The sequence below is a fragment of the Lichenostomus cassidix genome, chromosome 8, assembly GCF_008360975.1.
Source record: "Lichenostomus cassidix isolate B80296 chromosome 8, HeHo_3.0, whole genome shotgun sequence".
Taxonomy (NCBI): domain Eukaryota; kingdom Metazoa; phylum Chordata; class Aves; order Passeriformes; family Meliphagidae; genus Lichenostomus; species Lichenostomus cassidix.
The window spans coordinates 18,506,216-18,526,514 of NC_139489.1; the positions used below are offsets into that span (position 1 = coordinate 18,506,216).

At 39.7% G+C, this 20,299-nt stretch overlaps 1 protein-coding gene across 2 annotated transcripts; it reads right to left on the bottom strand.

The window, feature by feature from the left end:
- Positions 1-46: 46 nt before the first annotated feature.
- On the bottom strand, positions 47-20,146 carry DPH5 (diphthamide biosynthesis 5). Of its 2 annotated transcripts, XM_085068210.1 has the most exons (9): positions 20,012-20,146; positions 16,723-16,847; positions 13,401-13,509; positions 8,807-8,809; positions 4,517-4,645; positions 3,898-4,018; positions 2,314-2,353; positions 1,181-1,284; positions 47-301 (listed from the first exon to the last, which is right to left on the bottom strand). In XM_085068210.1, the coding sequence occupies exons 1-9, from the start codon at positions 20,144-20,146 to the stop codon at positions 78-80; spliced, it is 990 nt and encodes a 329-aa protein (XP_084924336.1). In that variant the 3' UTR covers positions 47-77. The 2 variants fall into 2 exon arrangements, with proteins under 2 accessions (XP_084924336.1, XP_084924335.1); XM_085068209.1 differs by lacking the exons at positions 4,517-4,645; positions 8,807-8,809.
- Between the last annotated feature and the right edge of the window lie 153 nt (positions 20,147-20,299).

A 20,299-nucleotide genomic window follows, 5' to 3' on the forward strand; every position in this document is an offset into this window, starting at 1 on the left:
CTTAAATATTCACAGGAATAACTTCATGCTGTTATGCAATTAAAGATGGATTAAAAATGTAAATGCCTCATTTTTATTTAAGTAGTCCTTTGGCATGCATTATTTTCAAAAGTGGAACTATCTACAGAGAAAAGTTTAAGCATTTCCAATTCCAGAGGATGCATATTGCCTGTAACAATTAAGGAATGTAGTGGAGCACCCAGTTCCACAGTGGACATCTGCTGCAGTGTGCCTGAAGCAATCTTCTCATCTGGAGCACCAACACGAGCAAGGCCAACACAAATTGTGTCTTCAGTAGTTTCTGAAAGAGAGAAGATTTAATGTTTGATTTACTGACTAATGGTCCTGTCATAAAAGAAAAAGTAATCAAAATGCTGAACTTTAACCTTAACACTGCTTTTTTTAAACTTCCAATGTTAAATTACTGGAGTGGCCTAGAAAGCTTCATCTTCAAAGGAAATAAAGTATAAGGACGTTGATAAGGGAGAATTCATTCAGGAATTGTGTTCACTTTGAGGAAACTGCTGCTTCTGATTCATTCTATGTAAAGGATAAAATTAAGGGATTTTCATTTTAACAGTATTGAAGGAATAAACTTTTTAAATGAGGAGTAGACCTAAGTGAAGTTCTGTTAGAAAAAACTTACGTGACACAACTGAGTCATCTTTCCTAGCAGCTGTGATTTTACCCTTGGTCTCAATAAGTATTTCACAGTTTGCTCTTGAGTAGTGTTTAGAATTCAAGGTGAAAATCACAGTTCTGCATCTTTGGGTTAACCTAGATTCGTGCTGGTGTTCATGGAGAGCAGAATTACCAGTCTAAGTAAGATATAGCAGAGAGTTTTTTGAAGCTTGGATGATCTAAAATGCTCAGAATCCTTCTGCCTCCTGCAATCTAATGGATTAAAGAGCTGACAGTTACAGATGGATAGAAACAGTCCAGCGTTTCCAAACTGAGGCTTTGACTAAATCTCCAGGAGCCACCAGTGCACCTTCATCTGTGCTCACTGAACTATGCTGTGTTTAACTTGGCCAAGTCCATCCTGTGACTAAGATTTAAGGCAGTGCAAATCCACTGCAGAGCCAGAGAATTCTAAGAGTCAGAGGGAGTGGAGTTCAGATGCTCCTCAACAGGTGTGACTGGAGAGGGGTGGTAGCAGACAGAAGCACTGCAGTCATACCTGGTTTTTCTCCTTGGAGCCTCCTGTTTTGAATAATGGCTAGAAGCTGTTCTGCAGCTTGATTCACACTCATGTAGCGTGGTGGCTCATAAATCTTTCTTCCTCTGCAGGGAAGGAAAAGAGAAATTTCACATATAACCCATTTTGTCATCCCCAGCATTCTTACAGCTTATTTCAGACCTCTCAACCCACAGGTTGAATTTAAACAGGCCCAGGCTCTCAGGCTGGGCCTTTTGAAAAAGAATAAAATCTGTTGTGCTCTCACCACACCTCTGAAACAGCTAGGCTCCAGCTGGCAAACCATTTGAGTACTAAAAGCAAATTCAGCTGCAAGAAGCAGTATGCAGGTTTTGCAGCTACTCTTCAAAGATGCATTAGACTTAAACTCAAGGGCAAAAAACTGTTTTTCTGTTAAATGCCCTGTAGACAGATGATTACAGACTAGAAATATATTCTTAAATGAAATGCTGCTTTCTTTGCCAACTGTGGATTCAGTCAAACAGATTTTAGTTTGAAACTCCAGAATAAACAAACCTCAATGATAATGTGAGACTTCACAAATGTTAATTTAGACCAGTTACAGCATGTGTATAAAGGAGCCATTTATATTCACCACTGTCAAAACATACAGATTGCAGAGATGACTAAGATGTGGCAAAAGCTTTTTGAATATAATTAGATGTACATAACAGCATTTTCTATATATTGCTTATTTAACTCTTTAGGAAGGGTGTTACGTATTCTGTACTTTGCACTGTTTCTAGCAAGTGTACCGAAGAATAAATTTAGAACACTACTTCAGATGACAGAATAGTAGAGAAATAACACTTCATTCACCAAGAGGAAGGCCTACCCCATTCTGACTTAGTGCTTCTCACAGGAACAGTTACAAAAAAGATCATGTTCTGCTGCAACTCCATTCAGTTACTGTAAATAAAGCCAGGCCCTATTGCAATGAACAAAAGAGTTCCACTTCTTGTAAGAAACAAAAGACAATGGCCACTGAGAAGCACAAGAGGAGAAGGCAGGTAAGTTCAGTATGAGACTATGGGCAAAGAACCTTTGTTCCTTCTACAAAAAAACCTTTGCAAGTGCACTATGTGTTTCTATGTATTTTCAAAATGGTGACTCACTTCATGAGATTCTCCAGAGACTGCTCCTTCACTTTAATATCTGTAGAACAAAACACATTAAAACACACATTCCCTACAAGTTTCCCACTTAGTTTTCTATGTAGGTAAGGCTTTAACAATGTTTTAGCTATTACAGGAAAAAGGAATAAGGATCACATTGTATTGTTTCATGTGTTGATTAATCACAAAATCCTGTGATTTTATGTATGTGATTTTACCCAGTGATGGGACAAATTTCAGATTTCAGAGCAACACAGCCAGATAAAAATCCTGGTAAATACACAAATAGGCATATTTACCATAGAATAGTTAAATACCAGCACGTTTGAGCACACCAGGGCTTTAGGATTACTCTTAAATTATGAGCACATTATGTCACAAAAGGTAAAATGGTCTGACTGCTCGATGGTGATTGCATCACTGCCATGCAGGGACCTGACTTTCATTAGCACTTCCCTTCTGTCCCAATCAAAATTTAGAACAACCTTCTGTTATGGGAAAAATAAAGGATTTGGGCAAAACTGAAATAGAGAAGAGGTCAGCTAGGTAAGACTCTGCACAGCTGCAGTTTTATGAAACAAATTGACCATAATCTTTCCAAGAGGAGTTCAAACGTTACCTGTACTCAGATGCCCTCCCCAAATTATCATACTGAAAGCTGGATATATTTTAACCTTGAATTTTAAAAAAGAATACTTTGATATAACATAATATAGCTGTAATAATCCTTCTTTAAAGTACTTGTGAAGTCATCCTTTAAAATACATTACCAGAATTCTGATTTTTTGCCAATTTTGAAAGCAAACAACTTTCAAGGCATTGTAAAGTCTGATGTGCAGTGATGCTTACACATTTAAATTATTTCCTGCTCGGGATCCTCCAGTTACCACAGACTTTGTTTTTACTTATAATATTAATTTATCAAACCCTGAATGATCCCAGCTGTGTCTAAAAGTTGATACAGAAGGTATATAACTATATATAGAAACATGCAGGTGTCTTATAGTTTATGTGCAGGCAGTTCCATGACCTTCAAGGAATTACCAAGACTAGTAGGGGTTCTCAGAAAATGGCTGTTAGCTATTGGGTAGGATAAGGATCAGACAGCACCATGGGAGAGCCTGGGATGGTGGACAGGTGGGAGCAGTATTCCATCTCAACTTCACGATAACAAGGAGGTTTTACAGCACTGAAGCTTCTGACATGACATTTTTTTTTTAGGAAAAATACTATCACCTTACAGAATAGAAATGTATTTAAATGCACAATTTAGCTCCCCAGAAAGTTAAATATGTTGACTTAAGTAAGTCAACAAAAGATACCTGCTAGTGACTGCAATCTGCTTTGGATCCTGAGTCAGATCTAGCTTAAAATATTAGTGAACTGGAGAGGAATTAAGAAACTCCTGGCTACTGCAGCATGAACAATAGCAGAACTGACTCTAAGCATGCATGCACTAACATTGTAATTTTTTGCACATTTTCACAGATCCATGTCAGCTAGGGACATCTGTGGAATCACAGACAGCACCCTGTGGCTGTCACTGTTGCCTCTGGGCATGGCAGGAGAGTGGCTGCTGCTCACCAAGTAAGCACAGGGTGTGCATTCCATTCTGCCTGTTCTTCTCAATCTTGTCAAAGAAGCTTTCTGGCTTCCATGTATCTGTCCAGAACACTATGGAAACCGTCTCTCCAAAATTGTACAACTGTAAAACAGAGCAAATGCATAACACACATGTGCAATAAAAAAAAAAATTAGAGCATGCAATAATGGTAAAGGACAAGTAATGAACTACCCATAAAGTTTTTACCTATCTCTGCATATATTAAGTAACTTTCAATATACTTTCTATTGTTATTTAATTCTGAAGTCCTTTAAAAGGCAAAAACTCTTTAAGATTAGCACCAAAACTATTATTTGTTATTTCTTACTTTGCTTAAGGCTAGACAGCTTTGAATAATGCCATAATTCAATGTTTTGATCCTACTGATACAGTAGTGTTTATATTAAAATGGCACTTTGTTGCAGATGAAAGCTGTAGCAGGCAAAAGAAGTTACAGTCTGAGGAGACAGTGGATATGAAGATCTGAAGACAGATTGTGCAGGAAGCAGAGAGGTGCAACATGGTTTATGGACACATGGTAAGTAGAATATTGCTAGCAGATTCTATGTCAAGTATACTCACTATTCTCAGTCTTAACACATTCATTAGTAAGTCTCTAATCTTGGAGAAGACATTTGAAGCAATAGTCTTGCCAATCATCTCTGGCAATGCAAAAGTGAAAGTCATACGTACCCTGAGGCAGTATTTGGCTTGGAAGTAGTTTTTGCCCTGAAACAGGGGAAAACCATGGACCAATTCTGGGTGATTCAGCTCTGGAAGGGGGCCATCCCAGATGCCCCCTTTTTTTACAGCTTGCCAATGTTCAATGTGCTCAAGCCCACCAGAGAAACAACAGCTATATGGACTACCCTTCCCAATTTCTCTGTACTCCTGGAAGGAAAAGCTGCTTTTCCAAGCCCTCAACAGGAGACACAGGCACTGTGTGTGCTTTTGCAGAGGACCCTGTGCAGAAGCAGCTCTGGCAGCCCTGTGCCATGTGGGGATTCCCCTATACATACTTATGTTTCTGCAGCATTAGCTTGTGGTTTCAACTCCTTTATGCTGGTAGAGCAGAACTTGAATTAAATCAGAAACATGTTTGTTTTCAAGGTACCAAAAGCTCAAATTTTAACCATTCATGCTGATAAAATTTATTTAAAGATTCCTGGAATATAACTGAAAACATTTCCTCTTTTAAGTATTTCATTCTAGCAGAGGACAAGAACACACTGTGTACATTTCGCAACCTAAAGGTTCTTCCAGTAAAGTAAATACAGGTTGAACCAAATAAATTGCTCCTGATGTAACTTGTTAGCTATTTCAAAGCTGTGTTCTAGAAAATGAAAAAAAAAAATCAAACTGTGCCTTGCCTGTTTTTCATATGCCTAGAACTCTGTCCCATTTTGTACCAAATCTGTACAAAAACTGTTAGTACAGGAAGTCATCTCTCTCTCCCCTACACTGTTAGAACATCAGGGAGCAAGATACCATTAATCTCACTGGTAGTGTTTCTGCAGTTGTTCCACAGGTGCTGGAATGTCTGGTACCAACCTAAGTGCTTACCATGAGTCACCTGAAACCACTGCAGCCACTTCCCAAAAGCAGCACTCCTCATTCAGGACAGAAAGTGGCCTCAGCCTTAAATCCTACCTTGTTTGTCCCTTTGGCATTTTGAAAACCCAAGAAAGAGAAACTTCTACCCTTGCCTTTTAGTAAAGAAAAGGACGTGCAGCAATAGGCAAAATGTTTCTATCTAATAGGTATTTTGTTGGGAATTAGAACTTCTAAGCCACTCTGCTACATTAAGAATGAGTTGGACATTCAACTTCATACTCTACAGTGCCTGTTCCGATTGTTATCGTTCTCTTTCCCATTATTCATTACAAAGATTCTCCATCCTCTTTGCCAACAAGAAGTTAAGCAAGTTATCCTTTTTTGTACAAGCCCTGCCAGTCAGAGTCACTGGATCTGTCCTTTGTTTACTGAGTTTTGCATTAATACTGAAGCCTGGATGTCAAAAAAGAGTAACACATTTTTGTTGGAAATTGTCTGTCTATTCAGTAGGAATAACTTCAGAACACATTCATGAAGTATTGATATCACAGAAAACTGTACTTACAGTCTCAAAAAAATACACCTGTTTTCTCAGCACCTGGAGAGCACTGAAGTAGTTTCTACTCCAGTTAGAATGGGGCATATTTTATTGACCTCCTAGAAATACCTGTGCAGTTTATACACCTCTACTAACTAAACTTGTGAAGAATAGATTTCCTAGCATTAATGCACACATATTTTTACTTTAAATTAAAAGGGGAGGAATACTACTTTGGCAACTCTGTGGTACACCATCAATCTGAATGCTGAGGAACTGAAGCAGGAAGTGGATTCCTCTGTTGTGCTTGAATACTTATAACCAGTTACCTTACAACTGGTAAGTGTACAACTGTACACTTCTACAGACACAAACCAGTATTTCTTTCTCATCCAGTATTTGATCTCTGCAGATGAGTGACATTTAAACAAACATAGGAACTGCTCTTCCACCAGGACAAGCCTGCATTAAAGAAGGAAGACATGACTGTATCAGAACTTTACACGCTCTTCCTGTACCTCATGCAGAATTCAATTTGTTCCTAATTAAGTTTCCTCTACTGTGTTCTAATTTCTAACTCTTGAACTTGTGCATGAAGTATCTGACTTTCAAGGAAAGCCTTGCTGCAGAGAGAGGAGTAAATGCCAAAAAGTCCACTATTATCCTAAGTGTTCGGGAGTTACAGAAGACAGCAGGACCACTAAAGACAAAACCCACTGAATTAAAAAGAACACATTCCTTCCACCAACCATAAAAGGCTGCACAGGGCCCCAAAATTCCAGGAATCATGCTTGTCACTGAAACAAAACTGTCTGACATGTTTGTTAACCAAGGAGTATTAAGGTACAACTAAGAATTAATGCCATGCTTTGAGACTGTTCACAGGTTTAGTAAGCTGATGAGCTGTGTGTATTCGAGTGACAGGATCAGGCTGTACAGCAGCTGGCACAGCTCTAAAGAGAGGCAACAGCAAATGCCATTTCACAGCCAACTTCTGTGTGCTGCACTCTACATGAAGCACCTGGGGTTTAGGAGTGGGCGCTGTGTGTTCTGTACAAGCCAAAACATCTCAGGCATCACACTTGCACTGATGAGCAGATTTGCTGGAGTGCCTACATTCTGCTCAGGCACAAAAGGGCCAGAATTTCAAAGGGGTGCGGTGAAATGGTTGGGCAGATATTTCATGTTTTCAGCTTGGAAACTGAACTTCTTACCTTCTCCTCAATGCTCAAAAACTTTACAGAAAAGTTTCAAAAGGACATTTTGAAAGACCTCAGTCTTTGGAAATACCCCTCCCCCCTGCTCCCCCAAGTAGTAACTGCTTAAGCAAAACTCTGTGCACTTAAATTTTGCAATGCAATAGCTCAAGTCAGGAAAGGAAGCCAGAAGTCTTGACTCTGAGGCAATGCCCTGCTGCTAGAGTTTTCTGCCACACAAAATGCTATAGAAAACTGTTCTTCAACTCACAGTTACATCATCTCAGAACAAGCTAAAACTTCCTATTTTATTTACACACATGATATGAAAGAAAGATTGACAACTTTTGGTGCTTGTTTTCAGTAAGTATTTTAATCCTTCTATTAATGATATTTCTTATTTTACTCCTTGTTTTTACAAGCAGAATTGACTGCAAATTGAGAGGCTGGAACAAACTGTGAGAGAAAAAGTGCTGTACCATGATTTCACCTTGGAAAGCCTGCATGCAAGTGGAATTTCAATGAAACTGCTGAGCTACTTTGTTAAAGGCCAGTCTGAATGATATCAGATACGTGAAACTCTCCTGATCAACTGTCCTCACTTAAAATAGTGGGGTGGCCAGTCACCACAAAAATTTAGGGCATAAAAGACAGAACAAAGTGAGACTAAATAGGGAAATTAAAAAAGGAAGATCCACCATGCCCTCTAAAAAGTACTAAAGCAAGCAGGAGAGAAGATGCAAAGTAATATTAAAGGTCAGTTGGCCAACAGCTGCAGAGAAACCAAGAAGTAAACATTTCAAAACACAGACAACTATTTTTACAGCATCTTTCCCAGAATTATTGCTGTATCAGCTGCAGTGGTGACACAGCAATTTTTCACTTATGAACCTACCTCCTTTCCTAAAATTTCAAATAGCTTCAGAACTGGTCACATGTCTGGAGAAGAAGGTAAAAAGGAGTCACTGCATTCTTCAGACCTGTCACCATACACAACCAAATACCTGAAACTCTGTAGGGCTGAAATGCTCCTGAGCTATGTGCTGTGTTGAGGTGGTCACAGGTTGCACTGCAGATGGTTCCCACAGGACAGGTGAATTCTGCAAATTAAGACTCTTCACAGCCTAATCACAACCCACTGGTAGGAACTAAGAGGCTTTTCCTCCTAAGACTACTCTTCAATGGAATTTGGAGACTGCAGAGCACCTTGCATTATCCCAGGTTACTTCCTGACAGATCCCAGTGACCATACTCAGAAAAGTTAAGACATATTTTCTTTATCTTTGTCATAGGGCTTCTGATGTGATGCTATGCAATGTTCATCCTCAAAGATAAGGAACCTAAGGAGTCAGATTTTTCCCTTTATTCTCCCTAACCTTTCAACAACCCTCCAGACCATATACATCAAATTAAAGGGTTCCTACTGATCTCTGTATTATGTATCTTGTTGCTTGATAACAGCTTAAGAAGTAGTGCAATTGTCAACAAAGAGGTAGCAAGAATCACTCAACCTTCGCTTTTGCCTGGAACTGGTCATATGAAACAACCACAAGCCTAGCTCTAGCCCTTTACACTACCTTATTTAGTACCACAGACCTTTACAACCTCAAATGCCTCTCATGAGAACCTTCACATGAAATTGAAATGTTTTACCATTCACGTATATGTGGCTTTGACTCCTTTTTGTACTGCAAGCCAAGAGATCAATCCAGCTTTCCCAAAAACCTCCAGTCCCCTTACAACATGCCAGAGAGAAAAGAAACACTTTTGGCTGAGGGAAACTCACTCCACATAATTGCAGTCTTCAGAAGGCAGCTGAGACAAATCACAAAAAATCATTTGAAGAGATGAGCACATTTTGCTATGGCTGCCTCCTGTATCTGGTTAGGAAATAGCCACTCCACAAGCAGAACAAAATTCAGCTATCAAAATACTGAAAAACTCCACAAGCAAACTTGAATACGAGAGGATTCTCCCCTCAAGGTAATGCCACCTTATCTTTAATAACCTTCTAAGATTCTTTCCACCAATATCAAGCAATGTTTCCTTCCTACCCTGGTGGCTTAAGATACTAACATGAAATGAAGATATCTAAAAGAAAAAAAACCCAAACCTGATTAAATAGATGTTTCTGGGTCGTGCTTTCTGGTGACAAATGGCACTAAGTTGGACAGCAACTGTGAGTAATGAAGCAGTGTGACTAGCACTGATTTAACCTTTAACTGGCTTGAGAAACAAATGCCAACTTCTTAAAGGCTCAGAAGCTGGTAGTAACTGAAAAAACCAACTAGTGATGGAAAACAGTTTATTTTAACAGTCATTCATTTTGTGTAAAGTTCCTCCTATTAGAACAAACAGTGTTTTTGAAGATCAAGGCACAGAGAGAGGGTGGAACCCAGAGGCTCCACTCCTCCAACTACTACAGGGTTTCTATTTGACTACAAGCACAGTGATTAATGATAGTCCTTCAGCTTCCTCATCTTCAGGTAATATTTTTCAACTTGACACTGGAAACGTACTCACCTGTTCAGTAAAAACTCAAAAATAACATAGTAAGAATTACTTTTGCATTTAAGTGATCAGCTGGTAGCAAAAAGACTATTTTCTATTTTATAACTGTAATTGTCTTACAAGAATTAACTGGACTGCAAACAAAAACCCCGAGATGTGTCACTGAAAGAAACAAGGGCACATGCAGATGTTTGTTCTGAAGCTATTCAGGTGGAAAGTGGGTACATCTCAAAAGAAAGGCAGCTCTTTGCTACAACATGTTTTTATCCTAGTTACCCAACCAAAATATAAAGCAAATGCTTTCAAAAGGAGCAACACTACTCAAAAATGAGCATCTCATTTACTCTTTTTTCTCATCCTGTGACTTGCCTGCAGCTTTGCACTTTAGTTCTCAAACCTCTTTTATTACCTTAATACCATTATCTCAAGCCATTTCAAGTTGCATCATTCCTTCACATGCACCACAGGTCAGCATGATGCAGAATCTTCCTGATGTGTTTGACCATCAATACTTCTACCTCAAGGACACAATACCAGCACAGGGTCAGAGAGAATTTTGCCCATAGAGTACCACTCTGGCCAGTGGCCTTCTCAAACTAACCCATATGTCATGCAGATTAGGAAGGAAGGAAAAATATGCAAATTAGAGATCCTGAGTTTCCTGCCTCTTTATTTTAGGGCTAAAAGCCTTAAGCAATCAGCCTTATTCTGAAAAAACTGAGTGTGAGTACAGGTAAAGCCTGTACTTCCCTGGCAGTGTGTGCAGATACCGAAGTGCCTGACTGTTCTCACTGGTGATTGTTCCCCAACTACAACAGGAGTCAAAGTGACAAACACACCCACATGGCAGAGTCCAGACAAGGGAGGTGAACCTGCAGAGAACATGCTAAGATGCACTGACATCTTTTCCTGGCTTCTCTCCCGTAACTGTATTCATTTGTTTTTAAGGGAAAGTAGCTTCTTCAGCCTTGGAAAGAAGTCTGGCACACTGAAGCGCAGCAAGAGCAGTGTAAAAGAGGGAGGCACAGCAAATCACAGACCCTCATGCACAGTCAGATTAACACCTTGCTAAGTTATTCGATCCCAGACCAGTTTTTCAATCTGTGAAAGTTTCCAAGAAGTTTAATTTTCAAAATTAAAAGCCCACTTCAATCTTTCAAAACAACGGCACTAATTCTGTTAGAAGAGCAAGACAGTTAAAAAAAAGTATCTGAAAATAGATATGCACCCCCCTTCATTATTTGGCAAGAACTACAGCTGTGAAATGAAGGTAACAAACCATCACTAATGCTCTACCGACTTCACTAAATCACTGTACAGGAAAACTGCACCACTACCAGAATGTTGTTGGCTGCACAGGAACATTGCTCTGATGACCAGAGAGGTTCTTTTGTGACTAGACTGCACTGTAGCTGCATTTCACTGATGGCCTAATCAGCAGTTACAGCTCACTACGCACATGGCTCTCAGAACAGCGTATAAAGGTGTTTCCTGTTTTTCTCTGCGAAGAAAGAGAGAGGGTTTGTATCACAATCAGATTAAAACAAGAAAAAAAGCAAAGCCTTTTCTGTGGTCAAGCAAAAGAGGAATCCCTGCTATACTTGACAGGAACTTTGCAATTTGAGACACAATAACTCTAAAACTAAACTGATGGCAGGAGACAGCCTTGAACATAAAGACTTTTGAAAGAAATTATAAACTTCCACCACAACTCTAATTAAATAAAAGGCTGTTTTTTGGTAAGATACCTCTCACTTGCTGTTTATGCCTGTAAGGAATGATCAAAAATTAAACATACAACTGGTTATATTCTGTCTGGTAATATGATCACTCTTTTCTAAGATGCTTTATATGACAACAGGAACGTTGACTTATGAGAAGGCAGCCCCTCCCAAGCCAGAATGGAAAAGGGGACTAATGCCAGAGTGAATAACATCCCATTTCCTTTATGGTCTGTTCCCTTCAGCATGGGATATGGAAATAGCAATCTAATCTCCAAAACTCTGCATATGTGAAAAATCCTATAGCCTGTCTACAGTATGCGCACGTTAGGTTTCTGGGCTTTTTTTCTAATTAACTAAAAGCTCTATACTCCTCCCTCCTATGCCTGGCTGAGTTGTGGGGGAAGCAAACTTTCAGAAAACTTAGAAAACTCTTTGGGCTTTGCATCTTCCTTCCTACTGAATGTAAAAGAACAGTAACAAAAGAGACCAAGTAGTAGAAACTACTTGTCAACAGCCTGACAGCAGAAGCAAACTTTGCACCACCATCAAGCCAAAAGGGGAAGGGTGAGCCCCAGCCCCAACCCTTGTGTTACCCACCCCAGTAAGTACAGTCATGCAACAGCTGCTGTCTGTCTGCTGTACATGTAGATTTTAGACACCAAGAAGTCTATTTCCTTCCTAAAAGATAATTTTGCCCAAGTCTTGCAGCAATGGGCAGGTATCACTAAGAAAGTGCTCACAAGAAGAATTATAAAGAATGTGAATGCTGTGCTGCATTCCCTTTAGCATCAGCTAACAGGACAGGTGTCACTGCATGGGTTTTGAGCCAGGTCAGACAGGGCGCTCAGATTTCTAATAAAAACCAAAGATAATACCCAAACTCATTGCAACAGATTTTCTGCTGTTTGCCAGATTTATTATTATTTGAATGGAGTTTGGAGTATTGGAGTTTGTAAGTGGAAATTTGAAGGTACCAGCTGTTTGCTGAAATTAAAATAAATTGTTTTGTTTTACTTATGGTTAAGAAGGAATTCCTCCTTCAGTGATGGAAAGTTATTGTTCAAACCCTCAACTTGTCTGTAGTACATTAATATTCATGTGTTTGCTTCTGGCTTTGGTAAAGTGGGAACTTGGTTTAGGGGTTCCCATACACAGGGAACCATGCTGAACCTTGAGAGAGCAGATATTATGTTAAAGTGATGAACGAAAACAAGAAGGGGAGGCTTCATCTAATTTATATGTGATTAGTTATGATTTATACACTAACATAATATCTTTCATATACGAAATTAATAATGGACCTATGCATGTGTAAAAGGAAGTATTTTCGTGGGGAGCACTAGACCTTTTCTACTTTATCTATTCAAGATGCACAAAAACTGTCATTTGTTTTACCAGTTCTTGGCTAGGCAAGTCCCTCCTCACTCATCAGATGGGCAGAAAGTGGAGACAGATCAAACTTATTAGAGAAAGAGTTCATAATATTCCAGACTTTGGAATTAGTTATGATCTGAGTTGGATATATATGCAAGCTTGTGCATGTATTTCTTATATCACAAGATCAGCATATTTCTCTACAGGATAATAATGTTATTTAAGAATAAACCTATCAGGTATTACCTGATACCTGATACTACCATCAGCAGTAGAAGGAAGCAAACATGAGCAAAGCTTTATCTGTAAAATAACTTTAAATACCAAAGGCTCCTGAGGCAGAAGGAAGTTAGAAAGCAGAGAACAGAAGTGTTACTATTCATTTTCATATGAGTTAATCAAAAGGGGCTTTTGCTGACATGTACCATGCTAAAAGGAAGTGTTAAAAAATTCTAACATGAAGTGTACAGTCGGTACAGATCTTCAAAGCTGAGATTGCAACATGCACTGCCACAGCAGTAGAAGAGCTCACCAATTCTAAGCTTAGCAGCTGTGAAATAATATACATGCATATACTAAAATGTTACCTGTAAACCACAGCAGCCCACTGCATTCATTATTGAAGCATTATGAATGACCTTGTAAGGAATGCCCAATTTTACTGCACGCAGCACTAAATCACTGTGTGTTGTGGCCCTGTGGTAAGAAAAGAAAGGAATTAGAGACTGAAAACGTAAAGTTACCAAGTTTTACTAGCATTATAGCTTGTTTTGAAAGTAAAATTAAACCCTTCACAACAAGGGAAATGCAGAGGTGACAAAATGGCAACAACATCCTAATCATTACCAGAAAGTAAAAACTCCAATAAAGCTTGCATATGTCATCTTCCCCAGCTGAAATGGCAGGCATCCTTAGTGTGTTACGGCTCTTTGCAGCTTTCTGGCATCATTAAAACTGTAACACTATTACAACTGTTACTTTATAAAGCAGCCTTGGCAAGTCCTTGAAAGGGAAAATTACATTTATTCTTTGTCTTCTGCAGGTGTCTGCTGAATGGTAAAGGTCAACTCTATTTGGCACAAACTTCCACAAAACTCCAGGATTTCGTTACTGGCTGCACAGCCAGGCCCTCTCCCACCTGCACCAGTGCATGCCAGGAAAGCCCCATGCTCAGACAAGAACTCTGCACAGACAGAGGTAAACTTTTATAATATTTCATCTAGATTAATCAAATTAACAGTGCCTAAATCTGAGCGATCAAGTTTATTCTGAAAGAGACAAGAATATTGTAGTTAAGTTTCAAACAGAGCTAAATTCAGCTCTAGGTGTAAGGCTCAATTAACACCTTGCAGTGATTGACTGCTGCAAGAATCACTGGGTTTGCAGTTATGCAGATAGATTAGAGCCTTTCTAAAATGGTAAATACATATAGATTGAGCAAATCTTTGAACTCCAACAATGTTTACCTATGTGTTTTGCTTGTATGTATGCTCATCTGTATGTAAAATAAGAAAATGATTTATCAAATATGATCAATGACCTTAGAGATCTCATTCCCAAGATGCACCACACACTTCTGCATAGCCATTCCAAAGAAGGAAGGAAAGAAATAACATATGGCCATCAGAACAATGAACTAGGAAAATTGCTTTCACCTTAGCCTTGTTCAGTTACCCTAACAGAATTCCCCTGATTTTAGCCTGATAATTTCAATGCTGTGTGTCTGACCAGCACCAGTCAGCAGATCAGGTGCTTCAGACTGGAACACAAATGTGGCAGCAGCTGGCAAGGCTGTAAAGATCAATAATTTTAAAAAGAAATCCATTTCACTGGAAGAAAAAAAGAAATGAGGAATCTGAATTTGGTAAATCTGAAACTATTATATAAAAAGGCTCCCAGAACTAGGAGAATGTAGTAAAGTGATCTAAACCAATACTTTAGTTAGTAAACAAACATTGCTCCTGACTTCCAGAAGCAAAGGTGATTTAAGAATGTCTGCTCTAACAGAAGAGGAGGCTAATTTTACAGCCTTGTGTTAATCCCTGCACATACAAAGGACAAGGAGCACTGGAGAATTTTGTGGTTATGCTAATACTGACCAAGGGATCAGCTGGCTTTATTCACTGAAATTTGCTCCAGCCAGTATTTTTTTTTCCCAGTAGATCTGTCTGTAATGACTGTAGCCAAAAGCAGAAGTGCCCTCATGAGCACTCAGCTAATACCAGGAAAAGCTTCATGGAGTTATCCCTCCACACCCAAAACTACAGTATTATTTTCTGTCACTGATACAGACTTTAAGGTTTATGGGTAGTAAAAATATGACTGTTAACACCAGCCTAGAGTGGTGGGCTTTCCACTGTTCCACTAAAATTGTCACGTTCTTGTAGCACATCTGTGGGTGTTAGCAAATATGCAGAATAAGACTTGTCAAGAACAACAGTGAGGGTGACAGGGCACAGCTTGCTTTATTGCTTTAACCATTAATCACCAACACCTGGCATCTCCTAAGGCTGCCAAGTACTCTGCACACCTGGAAATATATAGGAAAGTCTATGATCAGTTGCAAGTCACTTGGCTCTATCCTCCTCCTCTATGGCCTCTCTTAGGACAGAAACATTCAGTGCTCTTTCCTAGTGACCTCACAAACTCCTAAATTTTTGGGGCCTTATGTGAGCATAGGAGCAGTTCCAGCTGCAATATTCAGAGCTAAGAACATAAATATTTAGAGAGAAGCAACTCATTAATAATAAAATAGTAGGTTTTTACAATTATGTAGTATGTTAACCAGAACTGAAGTATTCTGACACCAAAACTAGATCAGAATATTGTTTATAAGCAGTAGCTACATTTCAACACGTCGCTTGTTTTTCTCATCTTGTGTACTTACATCAGTTGCTGGATTAGAGCACAAGGGTACATGCAATGTGGCTCTACACTCTGCATGAATCCTAGTTTTAATGTAAACACGGACTGCAAGTATAATTAATATTTCTGAAATACAGGGTCATCTGCCCATAATCAGTTTAATATGATATTCTCTTGCCAGTTGCCTTCAACCTGTATTTACATAAATTATCCGCTTTTGACAGCTGTGCACATTGCTCCTTTTTTTCATAAACTCAATTTTTTCACTCACAAGTAAGGTGCTCAGATTACATTTTTTTTGTGGCCCTTAACATTGTGGTATAAATCTTGAATCACCAGCTGGAGACGAAAAGCTCTTCTGTGTGGCTTGACATTAGAGATTGATGATGCCTGACCAAAGAGACAGAAGGAGATCCTTCTGGTCATAGAAAAAGACTATACTTTCCAGCAGGAATAAAAAGTGGAAACAAAAGGCCTAATAAACCAACATGAGAAGACATTTATAACGACGTAAGTGATTTTAAAAACTAGCATATATCAAGGCAGATGCACTGTACAACCAATAATCTGTATTCATTCAAAAACAACTGAGCAAAAAAGCTGCAGTTTATAAGTACAAACAGCAACTATAAGAATACTCCCCCAAAACTGCACACTTCTTATTTATGTGATAACCTAGAATTTCTTTTGTTAGCAGACAAATCATGAGACAAAGTATTTGTTATAAAAGCTAGCATAGACAATAAAATTTTAATGAATGAAATGGTAAGTGTCTGTTGAAGGAAAGACTCATACATCCTGGAGGGTCCACATTCCTATCTATAATGGACATCTGGGCAAGGAAACTCCAAAACAAGATAAAGTGTAGACAACTATACGTATATTTTTAATACAATATGGAATACACAGACATAAAAACTGAAAATCAGTTTTTATTCATAAAGTTGTAATTCATAAAGAATTACAGTTACAGAGTTGGCTTCTTCCTATTGAAAAAAAGACTGATCAAGCTATAGCAATAGTTAAAATGTTGCTTTGTCTTACCCAAAAGGATCACCAACCACAAGAAATGCAACATCACAAACATCAGCTTCTTTTAAAAGGCTATCTGCTTCTTGTTCCACCATTTCTCGGTCAGCCAAAATCAATTCTTTTCCATAAAACTCTTCCTAGAAATCGAAATTAATAACAAACATCAAAATAAGACACCCAGGAATGTTTTTGTACCTCTCTGGCTGCTCACTCAGGAACACAAACAATAGACAGTGGAATAGCTAACTTTATTATTCTCCCCAGCAGCCTGCCCCATGTCTTGGAGAACCTTGCCTCTGCTTGCAAGAACACCTGAGCTTCCCACAAAGCAGCTCCTGAGCTGACACAAATTAGTGAACCAATTTATCCTAACACAGACTTGGTTTCTCATGCCTTCTGTGTCAGCTGAGGAGCTGCACCAGCAGTAGCTCAGTCACATCTGCACACTGAGGCTTCTCGGGTGGACTTCAGGTAGAGTTAATGTAACTGGCTGCAGTATTTAAGGCATCCCCTCTCACAGCCTGAGCCTTGCTCTGAGGCTACTCACAATACTGGCATCAAATCAGATAGAAATACCACACCAGCTATACCACAACCTGTTCTTTCAGATTTTTCCTGAGTAGAGTTTAACTAACCACATCTAAGGAATGACTTCATATTAATCCGTCATCTTGAGCTCTCTTTAAGAGGTACTTTACCATGTATACAGGTAAACATGTATTTGATCATGTCCTTCACTTTTCTTCAGCAGCTCAGAAATCATTCTCTCTTTGTATGTTTTAAATGCCTTTTTTCCCAGAATCAACTTCACATATGTAATGAAACTTCAATTAGTTCCAGAACATGTTTTCTGATCATACTGAAAACATCTGCCATGCCATGTGTCACCATTCATTTTACACGGTCTTTACATGATTGGTTTTCTTCCAGGGCAAAGACCAAGAAAGGTGTATTTGTTCTAAGTAGTAGTCAGCAAATTTGTGTGGTATTACAAATATTAATGAATTGATAAAATTATTAAAGTCAGTTATGGCCCAGAAAGGTTTTCCTCTGATTTCTGTGACTTCTTTGCCCACACAGAACAGTGAATTGATGAGAGAACCATTATACCTGTACAGAAGCAGAGCAGTGCTTCCATAAAATAATCCATCCCATAGCTAGATAATAGGTATGGAACCTCTGTTACCAGGTTATATTTCCTTTCCTGAATATGAGTTCCTGCCCATTTTGGGATAAGTTTTCCTAACTCTATAAAATCAGGATAATATTTTCCTCATGAAATAGGACTGCAACCAGTACAGATTCAGCAGAAAGGGGACCAAATAAACGTAGAAGCAAATCTTGTATCTGTGATTTGGACTGACTGGTGGTCACCCTGGAGTTATGCTGAGGTCTATACTAAACCAACTACAGCAAATTTTGATGCCCCATTGGTTTTCATTAGGCATCTTAGCCCAGATGCACATTAGCACAACAGGAGCTGATCTCTAAAGCAGAGCACTCTGTAACACTACACATCCCTCTCGGTGGGCTACCATTGCACCAGGCTGGCTTTGGCCCAACACTGTGAGCAAATGCACGCTCCAGAACAGACTGGGTGCAGTCCCAGGAACACACCTTCCAGTTTGGCTTCATCCAAGGGAATCTATTTGCATGCTTTGAGACTGCTCCACAATGCTAATCAAAGCATGCTAATTAGAGAATATATAAAAAGCAATCTCCTGGCACAAAGTAAAATGTAAACTTACTGGGAGGTCACTGGGTCCAAACAGTTGTTTCACCAAACTCAGGGCCAGTTTGGATGGTCAACATCAAATAACATTTAATATGCATTTTAGGCCAACCAGATAAACTAAGCGAGTCACATCATTTGAATTTTAAGACCTGGTTTTAACAGCATTAGCACAGGAGAGTTTCTAGGAAGTCTCCCCAGGAAATGATCTGCTCTTTACTTCTTGAGAAGTCCTTGAGATACTTCCCATCACTTTTCATGGTGCCTAGGAGAGACTGACTTTCACACTACTAAATAAACCATTCAGCATTGTGCTTGTACGTAAACTGGGCTATATTATTTAACTCCTATATTCCCTCTTAGGTGGTTTCAGGTAAGGCATCTGTTACTTTTTTTTTTTAATTGATCTCTTTTCCCAGTTATCTCATCTCTGGTATCTCAAGATGTAAACCAATAAGAAACACATAACAAGAGAACCCCAAATAACCACATCAAAAATATTCAGCATTTTTCTATTATTCAGTGTTTTATTTTCAGATGGATATGAATCCATTAATTTTTTTATAGCACATGCGCATTTTGCAAAGTAAAAATCTCCAAGTAATCCTTTCCATTTAGCAGTTTTCCAACTTTCAAACCACAAAAAAAGAACACTTTGTTTTGAACGGAGTGACTACAATTTAAACTGCTTCAGTGTACTCAAAAGAAACATAAAACCACAGAGCATATCTGTATACAGCAGATAAACCAGAGATGGCCCCCAATATTCTAGCCTACCATGTATCTGGAAACCATGCAGTGCTGATTACAAGCTAAAAGACTCACATGCTCTGTGTCTATACAGGTCTGCATGCAGGTACATTATGTCCATACAGCATCCAAGACTCAAACAGCATCAGGTTTTTTTAGGCAAGATCTCTGGTCTGTGGGCAGGTATGCTATTTTTTTGGTCTTATTTCAGCATCAAACTTTACCTTTCTGTGACCATCTGTCAACTCCTCAGAGTTACAATTTACCCATTTTTACTACGGTTGTCTTCCATGAGGTGTGTTTGCCAATGAAAACTTTATCTGCACGCTGTTCAAGAGCCCATCTCTGACGGAATTGTGCCTGTTCTGGGAGTCCCAACGTGCTGAGGCAGCTTGGCCCCCATGGAAATGTGAGATAATCGAATTGTTATTCCCAGCAGGCATGCCACAACACCTAAGGCTGATACAGAAGTTCAGGGCTTCCAAACGTGTATTTTTCTGGTATGACTTTTGGGTGGGATTTTTCAGTTTTTAAACAAATTAGGCACTTTTCTAACCAATTCTTCCAGTAGCTCAGGGTCTGCACACATTGGTAGGTTTTCAGATGAAAACTAGCGCCAACAGGTGTAGGAAGGAACATTTTATTTTCGCTACAGTCTTCTTTCAAGGCAGCAAAACAGTTTCTCCTACCAAACGCAGTATGTGAGGGTCACGCACCCTTCTCCCGAGAACGGGCCCCGCTGCTTTCTCCCACAGCCCCCCAGCCCAGCGCGGCCTGCTGCGTGCTGCGAGAGGCCTCGGGCCCTACGGCCACACCTACCAGCGCTTCCTTGCCCACGGTGAGCACGGACGTGTAGGCCTCCAGGTACACCCTGCGGCAGCGCCGCACGGCCTCCAGCCCCTTCACCGTGATGTCCTTGGCATCCCCCAGGCCCAGCCCCACCAGGTACAGCATGCTCGGGCAGCGGGCCGAGCCGCCACCTGCCTCCCGAGGGAATCGGCAGCGGGATCGGCCGGGGCGCCGCACGCCGCAGCGCTCTCCGGGCCCGGCCCCAGCTCCGGGGCACGGCCTGGCCCCAGCTCCTCGCGTCCCGGCTCCCAGATCCTC